At 42.4% G+C, this 11492-nt stretch overlaps 1 protein-coding gene across 1 annotated transcript in view; it reads right to left on the reverse strand.

Annotated features, from left to right (window-relative positions):
* fhit (fragile histidine triad diadenosine triphosphatase) overlaps positions 1 to 11492 on the reverse strand; it is a 330306-nt gene that overhangs the window by 100935 nt on the left and 217879 nt on the right. The window contains exons 5-6 of the mRNA XM_080781553.1: positions 3858 to 4003; positions 1335 to 1364 (exon numbers count right to left, since the gene is read on the reverse strand). Coding sequence (XP_080637679.1) covers positions 1335 to 1364; positions 3858 to 4003 — 176 coding nt within the window. The remainder of the gene's footprint in view (positions 1 to 1334; positions 1365 to 3857; positions 4004 to 11492) is intronic.

The raw sequence follows: 11492 nt of genomic DNA on the forward strand, positions 1-11492 counted from the left end.
AGAAGCATTTAATATTACACTGTTTGTTGATCATATTTCATCAGCACAGCATTTTTTGGAGAACTCAACAAGTCCTAGATAAAGATGAAAGTGGATAACCACATGCACACAGTGTCCACGGTAATTAGTTACGCGTAACTACCGCTGTGAGCAGACACCATTGACTTTGTGTTTCATGTTTTTATCCGATTCTCTTTACACTCCCTTTCCTAAGAAAATGCATGACAAATTATCCTCAAAAACAAATGTCAAGGATTAATTTTAAGTGCTCTGGTTCGGCTAAATTGTATTAGGAATTTAAGCCTAGAGAGCCTTTCCAGCTCCCCAAATTCTCTGTAATCTGCTCAGGTTAAAATGGCATTTCAACGTTCCTTTTCACGTCTCGTCTTCCATAATGACAGCCGTATCTGCATAATTCAGAAAGCGCACCGTATGCAGCAACATGAACTAAATATTTTGGAAAATTGATGGCAATTAGTGATGATTGTAATAATTGGCAAAGAAAAGGGGGACAGTGGAGTGGCGTGCACGGTGAAACAAAGGGTTTGTGTGTGCGTGGCGTGCGTGCGTGCGTGCGTCCTCCTGTACTGTAATCGGTATAGATGCTCTTTCCGATTTTCAAATTCAGAAATAGATTCATTTCATTTCACTTTGTTTTGCACAGCGTATGAATACATAATATGTAATGATGATGATGCACAATGTCTAGATACTTCATACTAAAAAATAACACAAGGACATCTTAAAGTAGGCTATAGTTATAGCGAAGAAAGTTATAGGCACGGGCAAAGTCAGCTCAGAGTCATTGGCGAAGGACATAGCGATGTGAGACCTTCCCCCTGCATTGACCTCCCTTCTCAACACAGATGAATCTCCACTGACGTCACCTAACATCCTCCCCTCCAAAAGATTATAGACAAAGCCTTTAAAAAAAAAAAAGATGTCTAAATAATTCAGCCGTGCCAAGAGTTTAGCGCGGCCCACAAATGAAATACAATGATTATTTAATAGTGTATAACTGTCGCCGAGGCCTCATGACATATTTAACCCATTCTGTGCGGGAACCCCCTTTTGGTGTTGCATTATGTAATGCTTTAGCTATTGCAAAATAGCAGATCTACAAGCTCATAGCGCGCCACCGAGTGGCACACTACGAGCTTGTACGTAGGTCTGCTATTTTTGAAGAATCGTGAAAAGTGACATGAAAGTGTTTGAGACACGACTGACATAGAAAAACAGCTTTCTCAAGAAAACAGTCAGGATTTAGAAGACATTTTTGCAGAATCGTTCCCAGGTCAAAATGGGTTAAAGGCGGTGAATTATTAAGTTCTCACCTTCACGGTTTGTCCGGCTTCGGGGCCATCCTGGAGGGAACAGAAAAGAGATCATTAGGAAGAGTTTGGGAATCCAGAAATATTTCAATTAATAATTCAGACCGATTTGAGATTAACTCCCCCCCACCCCACCCCTCGCCACATCCACATATGGTATGGTATATGCCATATTCACTCCCTGTCATGGTAAGGGAATGGCAGGTCTAAAACAATAACGCCCATGCTCGCTGACAGTAAGTAAGAACTTTTAAACACCTTTATCATGTGTTCCGCGAGAGTCACATTAGGTGTGATTACATTTGATTAGATTATTACACTATTTTCCTCAGTGACAGAAGCCGATGACAGCAATGTGCACCACTCCAATGCGCATCACACATTGGGTGTTGAACAAAACGAACAATAATTGCAATAATAACTGTCACGCGTGAACACGAAAAGACCTCATTACTTCCACTGAGTTTGAGTGACTGGTTCTCACTCTTATATAGACGACGTCGTAGATCATCTTGTAAATAAAAAAGGAAAGCAGAGGCTAAATCCTTTTTTTCACAGTTTCCCCAAGCGTGGTATTTTGTGTGATTTTATTTAATTGTCACCATGTGGGGCACGCTGCAGAGATCTGTCCCTCCTGTGGTGAGTTCCCCCTTTAATGCTGTGGCCCATCTAGCCCGCGAGCTGTCACAACTAATCTCACATCATCACGTCTCGGCCTCGCCTCCTCCCAAGTCAAACAAAATGATATCTAGGTAAAGATTGCTCCCTGCTTTTTTTTCTCCCCTTCATATCCTGTACCTGTGAAACGATTTTCTCTGATGATGAGGCTGCAGTCTAGCAAGGTGCTACTTTGATATTAGCATATATATCACTGGTTCTGCACAGAAGGCCAATCAACATGATGAGACTTGTCAACGTCAGGGAGTGAAGAAGGTATAGGCCTGTAGTTAGCGTGGCTTCTTCTTATAGGCCAGGAGAGATAATATTCTTGCCCATATCACCTCACATACTGTATGTGGTTTAACTGTTTTGGTGAAAGGTAGTTGTACTTCTCTAACATTTATATAAAATAATGTATTATTTATTTTGTCTCAACAGTCAACACTATGATTGAAACATTGATATCGAGTAGATAGTGACTCGAGTCATAATGTAAAACTGTATTGAATTTGCCTATAATGTCCCACTCGCAATCACAATGCTAACGGATGTGAAATGTCAAAATATGTGTGTGCCGCCGGTTCGACTTCCGATCCCAACGGACATGGCTGCATGTCTTCCCCCAATCTCTCTCCCCATTTCCTGTCAGCCTACTGTCTGTCCCTCTATGAAAAATAAAGGTGAAAGCCACAATTTCTTTTTTTATATATACACTGTATATATGGAAGCGGTGTTGCTTGCGTGCATTCTGTGACCGTTGAAGATAGCTGCTTTCTGTTTGGGGCCTTTCATGCACACTAGATAAACTCCCGTGACTTAGTCTGATCTAGCTGAACCCCACAGACAAAGCTCTAGACCTCTAGGGTGTGACAGTTGAGCCTGCCTTTCCACTTTAGCTGACTGGTCAGCTACTGTATAACGCACGGCTTGCATTGATTAAGCCCATGCGTCCTAGACTCTCCTCCCCCCTGGGGCCCCGGCTGTGGAACAATGCCCCCGTCCGTCACGGTCATGACTGCAGATTTGCTCCCCATTTTCGGAGTCTGAAAAATGCACCTCCTCAGACTCCACTGCACAACCTCCATTCCTTGGCATCCCATCTTGTCACTAGTATGCCAAGGAAGTATACCCACACCTTTTCACATGGGAGCCACGCCGTTATTGGAGCCCGTCTTGTTCAATAAACACATGGCTCAGAGTGGAATACCCTGCTTACTTACACCATGGCCACTGGCACTTACTAACTTGTTGTTACACACATGAGGAGTATAGAACGCAAACGCAGACGAGCACGAGCGGTTCATTCTCAAAAGGGTTTGTTTCAGGAACAAGTCAAGGGAGCAGCAGCCAAGCAACATCCACATTCTTCAACTTTCAACTTTATTACAACATCATAACATAGCATATGAATGATGGTGTGTTTTTTGCTGTTGTTTTGTTGATAGTGTGGCTATAGTAGGTCTAAACCAGATCTAGACCCAGAACATAGAAGCAATGTTATAGCAGCAGCAATGTGAGAGGCTGCACAGCCCTTCTTGGGCAAATCTTTGTCAATAGCCTAGTTTCTATGTCTCCACAATGCATCTCATGCGTAAATTTGTTTTATTTTTGAGGGACGTGCTAGACCAAGTGTGTGTGTACGATTGTGTGTGCTTGTGTGCATGCGTGCGTGTACGTAAGGGGGTATTATTTTATACGATATGCATATTTCCATGCGCCACAAAATCTCACATTGCAATAGGAAAGCTCAATTCAGCGTCATGGTGTGGTGTACTGTATAGCTGCTCAATGTACACACAGCCTACGCCTACTAAACATAATACTGAAACAAGGTGACTGGCCACTGTGGGAGTGTTAGTGATTTACCTGTATGGCGATGGTGAGCGAGGTAGCGTTGAAGTACTTCTCCACTAGATCGGCCACTCTCTGTGCGGTGCAGAACAGGTCTGCCACCTCGTTGGGATGAAGGTCTCTGAAGCGCTCCACCTGCCTCAGCGGGCACACCAGCACGTCTATGCCATTCTTATTAAGGAACATATCAGATAATTGTATATACAGTATAAATCACAGGTATAACTCTAGGCTATATAGGTGGCTGCGTATCGGGCCATGGCTCTTTAGCCGAATGGTAACGTACACGGCATACGGTTCAAACTTCACACCAACCAATCAATAATAGTAGGAAAGCAGATGACTTCGTTGTCGATCATGTGGCTGTCGCTAACCCGGTTGCTAACCAAATAAAAACAGTCAATGAGAGCTACTAGCATGCATGTAAACAAAATATTACCGTAATTTCCGGACTATAAGGCGCACCTGATTATAAACAGCACCAGCCAAATTTAGGGGAAATCCCAAATATGTCCGTATACAAGCCGCACCGGACTATAAGCCGCAGGTGTTTTAATGTTTAATTACCATTATGTAAAGGTTTCCGCACGGTCGCCCCTTTTCCATCTCGCCCCACTATTATACTGATTATATAAAAGGTATTATCATATTAATGTATCATTGTTAAGTTCACTCTGTGCCATTACAAAAAATGGGCTAAATCAGGAGAAATGTGTTTAATAAAACGAAATTAACTGCTATAAGGAAGGTCCTAAATTAATTTAATTAAGCAGTAACCGTCTCTGTGTCATGTTATTATTTCTTAATTTTAAAGAGTATAGAGATCGACTACTTCTCCAACCTACCTACTTCCATTCATCCTGGCTGATTGTTTTCATTATCATATACAAGCCGTGGATTTTGCCGTCACCGCCACTCTGTGGGCTGCAGTGGCAGCATTCAAGACACAGTCCCTCCTCACTGACAGTCAATGGCGCAACGGAGTGAAGTGATCACTGTAGCCTGCTAGCTAGCAAGCCTAGCAATGGCTAGCATGTAATATTAAATAACCTAGCCATTATAAAGACCAAAGGAACTGTGGTTGTAACTTGATGTGAACATTTAGGCTTGTATGATTTGAATGAATAACATCCAATCGTTTTTCAACCAGCGCTGGCCTCTCTTCCGTGCCTAGTTATATAACTAGTCTCCATTCCAAAGTAACGTAACATGCTAAATGCTATGCTGCTCCATAGAAAGGTCTAGCTGCGCACAACGAGAATAGCAGAGGCAGTGTAGACTTGTAACTTTGACAACAGCTGTTGTGAATTTTGGCCAATCAGAACGGCAGCTGCAAAGCCAGTTTGCATGCATGGACCGGCCATAGATGGATTTAGAAGGCCCTCTAGTGGCCGTTACGTTACCTCAGAGCCTTAGATGGCTCTGCGTTGGCTGTAAAAATCCATAGATAAGCCGCACCGTTGTACAAACCGCAGGGTTCAAATCATGGGTAAAAAGGTGCGGCTTATAGTCCGGAAATTACGGGCGTATGTCAGTTGATGATGTTTCTAAAACATTTCTGAAAATATACTTTAAGCACTTTCAAGCCGGCATCCCCATTTTGGTCATGTAATTTTGGCAAACTATGTAGCTACATTTATTTATTTTTTCTCCACAAATTTTCATAAGGCGGAAATAGCCAACTGGACATGCTCACAATAGGGGTGACATGAACGCAGGTGTCCCGTGCCTTTTTCCCCCCTTTTTTACATTTTCATTGGTGTCCTGCATGGGCACAAAAAGAGAACCACTGCTCTATTATAGAAAGAGAAAGTGTGAAGTGAAGAGAAGGCAGGAGACAGAGGGAGATAATCTAATCTGATTCACCATCGAAAGGGGGTATATGAGACACTTGTTGAGGAAATGGGTTATGACTATATGAGAGCATAAAGGCACTGACTCTGCATACTGTATACCTAACACAACACCTTGTGAAAATGTCGATTCATGGCAATTTTTTATACTTTTCGACTCGCCCATTGGTGTGTCACAGGCCCCAAAAAGTTTGAAGACCACTGCTGCATCATTATACAGAGAAAGTGTGAGTACCAGAGGAAGGACAGATAATCTGATACAATGGGGAGAGAAGAGAGGTATTGTTGACGAGCTGGGCTGTGATTAGAACAGAATAAAAGGAGGACTCTGCATATACTGTACTGTATGTAAAGGGCGTGTTTTTCTGTAAAGTATAGCTTGGTAGTTATGGGTTGCTTATTTTGGGGGTCTTGTTTCTAAAGTGTAGTTGCTTATTTGACCTTGCTTCTTAATGTTGTTTAAACCAGTGGTTGTCAAACATTTTCTTGGACCCCCAAATGAATATGTGTGCCACATTTTGTGGGACCCACCAGACAAGATTTGTGCACGCACACACGCACGCACGCACACAATAACCGACGCTATTCATTTCCAGATAGTGTTTTAGGAATATTTTGTTTGTCTTATACATCTCTGGCAAAAACAAATAAAAAATCAGATGGGGTCTGCAACTAAAATACATATTGATGCGGGGGTCCTTTTTGAGAACCACTGTACGATAAGGCAAATCCTCGCAAATGTGGTGGATTTTCTGCTCCGTGGTAGAAACGTCCATTCCTAGGGATGCACAGTGGAGCCAGACTTTAACACAGAACACAGCATAAGCCTATACGGATGATGCTGTGTTCACGGAACCTTAAAATACGCTGAGAAATAAGCTCGATGTCCGTGTCGAGTGAGTTATTTCCCTAAGATGACAACAGAATCCCTATGGTGATAAATCTCCACCAGGGGACGTAGCTGAACCAACCAAGCGTATAGAGTATAGACATACACACGACATGATGTTCTCTCTGACATACATAATGTGACTTTAACAGGTGGTCACTCCGGTGCAGACAGGCACTTTGCATTCAGCCCTTTGCCCGGCGCTGTATTTGTATTAGAATTCAAACACAACTGTATTGTGTCTCGCAGTGTGCTGAAATTATACCACAGAGAGCATTTTTGATTCAATTGTAAATGTGTGTCTTCAGGATTTAAATGTGTGTATGGCTACCGTACAAGTAATTGATAGAGAAAGAGAAAAGTCTCCACATAACGGGGCTTCTGCACCAATGTTCACCTATTAGAATTATATGGTATAAAAATCAACTTAGATTGGATACAAAGGGGAAAGGCCAGAGGAATTTGTAGTCATTTCAGGTGAAAAGAGAAACTCAATCAGAAACTCAACTTGAATTATATATGTGTCAGAAACTCAGAAAAGAAAATTGGAAAGGCGCATAATAAAAAGTGTCTTCCAACAGAAGACTAGAAAATTGGTATGGTCCCCTAAATGTATATCGTCATGCTTGACAAACAGGTTGCCAAACCTGTCTGTAATTGATTGACTGACTGACTGACTGACTGACTGAATTAATTACTTGATTGATTAATATAGACATCTGGTCTGTGCTTAAAAAAAAATATTAGATTTTAGTAAATGTATTTATGTTGGATCAAACTGCTTCAAATCTCAATCTTCAAAATCCTGAATGTGAATTTAACTCTGAGCCATGACACTCAGAGATAAATTAATGCACACTGTGGGTGCTATAGGGTGTAGTAGGGGGTCCTATAGGTCCTACTGTAGGCCTCCCTGCGCTGGTAAGAAGGCTCTCTCTCTCTCTCTCTCTCTCTCTGTTCACAATAGAGTGAATAGTGGTGAATAATCAACTACTGTGCCATTGCTTGGCTCTCCATATCCCTCACGAGTCAAATGAGATTAATTTAAAAACAGGCAGCAGGAATAGAAAGGCCATCTGTCTGTCTGTCTGTCTGTAACATAGCTCGAGAACAATTCATTCAAACAACTTCACACATGGCAAGAAGTGCACGCAGTTTCGAGTTTGGCAGCCATCGGATGAGCAGTTCTCCAGAACTGCCATAGGCCAGTTCTGGAAGTTGGAAGCAGCACTTCCGGGGCCCAGCAATCAGCCCATTCCAAACAACTACATGTGGCGAATAGGTCAGCTAGGTGTTGGGTGAAATGAGCCTTCAGCTATCTCCCTGTATGCACATGGCCCTTGTGCAATACCGGGAGCCACGCTAATATCAGCCCATTATGAACAGGCATGCATTCTGAACACTGCAAAAACAAAACAGAAAAGCGAATAGTTCAATTACAAACAGTGGAAAATTGGAAATTTGGGTCTTCTTTGTTGCTGGTCATATAGCCCAAGAACAAGAAAGAAGCATATTGTATACCTGGAAAATACTCCATTTTGTTTGAGTCATAAAGGTCATCTCACATACTGTATGTGTGCAATTGCACACGTGTTGTAGCCTAGCTTGATTACTTTTCTGAGTGACTCTTTGATGACAGGTAGAGGGGGACTTGTGGAGAGCAAATACCCAAAGGCTTCAAGAACATGTTATTTTCCTGTACAGGTCATTTGATCAATAATAGTGGCTTTGGAGAACACTACTAGCCAGCGGGTGGACTGTTCTCTGAAAAGAACGAGGGGGGAAAAGAAAACTAACAATCACGTATAGTGACCAAGACATGAACAGCGGCAAAGTACTGTAATGTAGTTACAGTAATGTAAGTAGGTCATTTCTTCAGATGATATTTGATGCAGGAGCGCAACATAAACTGTACAGATGCATGGAGAACCGGGATGACTGGAAGCGACAATGGCATACTCGTCTGTGACGACCTAGAGCAGGGGTGTCCAAAGTGCGGCCCGCGGGCCAAATGCGGCCCGGGGACAGATTTTATAAGGCCCTCGGCTTCATACCTGAATTGATTTATTTCTATTAACCTGGGCATTTCCAGGAGTATAACTTGTCAGGATTCCTTGTTCTTTGTTGTCTCATTCTGAAGGGGTAAAACAATAATTTCTTTATTAGGCTGAACATTTTTGTGTTTTGTTCACAGCACACAGCTAACAAAAGACCACTGATATTAAATATTGACGATGATAGTTACAGAACATCGTTTAAATGAGATGCCTCTGTGTGTGACTTTGTTATGTCAGTCGAGGAGATGGCCCCTTGAGTGTTTTAATATTTTCTAATTAAAACTAAAATTAACTAATTAACTAAAATAAATAAGGCCCCCTTTGAAAAAAACCCACACCTGACCTAGAGAGACTTTGGCTGCATTAAAAAGGAGAGACCAAACCAAAAACAGAATGTTCTCATTTCAAAAATAATCTTCCTTTTAAAATAAATAAACAACTCACCACAGCAGTGGCATTGCCAAACTCGATCCATAGAGAATATAGATATTATTTCTGCAGGTTACTAGCAACTGAGCATCATTCTGCCACTTCATATTCAATTTAAAACTTTCTTATTTCATAGATCACTGATGTAACACTCACTAAGAAGTGAGATTTCCCCCCCGAACACATTGGTGGATTAGCTATCCTGCTGACTTTGTCTTTGGTACAAATGCATTAATCTTATTTTTGAGTTTGATTAATACTTGTTTCTTTGCATCCAATATTCATTTTCCAAGGTAGCAGGCATGATTTGTCAAAGTAATTGGCAGTGATGAGTCTATATGCAAGTCCAAAACAGCAATCCCCTTGTGACAATAATACTCTTGATATAAGGAAGTGGACCGTTTTCTGACGCATTAAAAGTTACCACATTCTACGTTGATCTCACTATCAAACCAAAGGGGTGGGGGGGTTCTTTTCTTATACTGTTGATTTGTTGATGTGTAAATACTGCAATTGCAAGAGATAAAAGTGAAATAGACATGTGAGGCCGTTACCCTCCCATAAAACAGCATCCTGTTGCGAGAGGATGATTGCATCTTAGCTTTTCATGCCACAATGACCTCATCTGGGGGCCATTCATCTTCGAGAGTCACAGACAGAGGCACAAATGATCAGTTTGCTTCCCCTTCTCAGGCACCCGGCACTGGAGCGAAATCAGATATCATATTAACTGATATCTCTCTTTCCTGCGTGGCGGCAGAGCTCGGAACACATGAAAGATGTGCGGGCCAAGAGAGCAGGGAGACAGCAAGCAAAGAGAACTTGTTTGTGTTGCGAGATGAGTAATATATATCTACGGCAAACAGATTATAGCCTCAAGAACACATCCATTGCTGCGGTTGTGGTTGGGTTTTTGCCTGTGTTTTCTAAACTTCCCTTTTTGGAGAAACTAGTTGAAAGCTAGTCACAAAACATGGTTTTAGCGTAATAATACTTGTATCTTTTAAGCACAGCCGGCGCTAGTTGACAACACGCACGCTCGAGGGGGGAAGGGGGGTAGTCCCTCCTAAATGGTAAATGGTGCATTTATATAGCGCCTTTATCCAAGGCGCTTTACATAGATTGTGCATTACATTCACCCATTCATACACCGATGGCAGCGGAAACCATGCAAGGCACCAACTAGCACATCGGGAGCAATTAGGGGTTCAGTGTCTTGCTCAAGGACGCTTCGACAGTAACTCTGGGGGAGCCCGGGTTCGAACTGGCAACCTTGCGGTTCCCATCCAGGCACTCTACCCCTGAGCCACCGCCGCTCCTAACACAACACCACTAAGAAAATGCATACAGTTGAGCGATAAATCCATTGATCAACCATTGCCAAATGGCATTCAACCTCCTGTCCTCCTCACTCCAGGTTGGGACTTGAATAACAGTAAAACCAAAAGACATAATAGGCCATGCAGGGAACAACTGGCTTGTATAATTAAGCCAGACCTATAGCAAGACCGGCTGAATACACAAGAACACCCATTAATTGTATCTGACCTGTATGACAATTATGAGCTAAAAATGAATTATGGGTTCCTTATGATTCCTCAGTAGGCCTACTTCTTCCACCACTACTCTCTCTCTCTCTCATTCTCCTCTCTCTCTCCGTCTCTCTCTCTCTCTCTCTCTCTCTCTCTCTCTCTCTCTCTCCGTCTCTCTCTCTCTCTCTGGAATGGCTGGCAAGGGGAAAGTTGAGATTGAAGACTCTGCGCATCTCCACAGTGAGAGAACCATCTGCTCATATCCCATTATTATCTGTCACAACAGTTATTTGACTGCTTTCGTCTGATTCACTCCCCGGGGTTGCAGTGCATGTAATAAGAACAAGGCTTCGCAGATTGGTTTTACATTGCAAATGCAATCATTTCTTTGAGGGAAAACATCTGCCCCCGCCTATTGCCACGTTATCATTTTTCCTTCAACGCTACAATGACTTCACCCATGTCTGGGGAAGGAGAAAAAAAAAAAACGTTTCATTGACCTCCCCCTCCACCTCTCCGTCTCTCTTCTCTTCCACCTATATCGCCGTCACCCTCCCACGCGACCACCCCCCTCCAAATAAATACTGGGTATACTAAGATTAGGATGGAACTGGAAGGGAGATAAATAATTTAATTGAACCACTGTCCCAATTCTAAACCCTTGATAGGAACGCAGACAAGCAATCGGGATGATGTTCTACATGAGGCCTGAAGATATTGTAATGGCAGCAGGTGTAAACAATTAAGACTGTAAGATTGTGACCTTGAAAGGGGCTGCAGGCTCATAGGTCAAGGTTGTGTGTAAGTGTAATTTAAACTGTTTAATAACGGCTGGTTGCCAGCACGGAATAGCCGATGGGAGATGTTCCACTGGCATTAATATTTTAGGC

This window comes from Protomyctophum bolini, assembly GCF_963924005.1.
Source record: "Protomyctophum bolini genome assembly, chromosome: 2".
Classification (NCBI taxonomy): Eukaryota; Metazoa; Chordata; class Actinopteri; order Myctophiformes; family Myctophidae; genus Protomyctophum; species Protomyctophum bolini.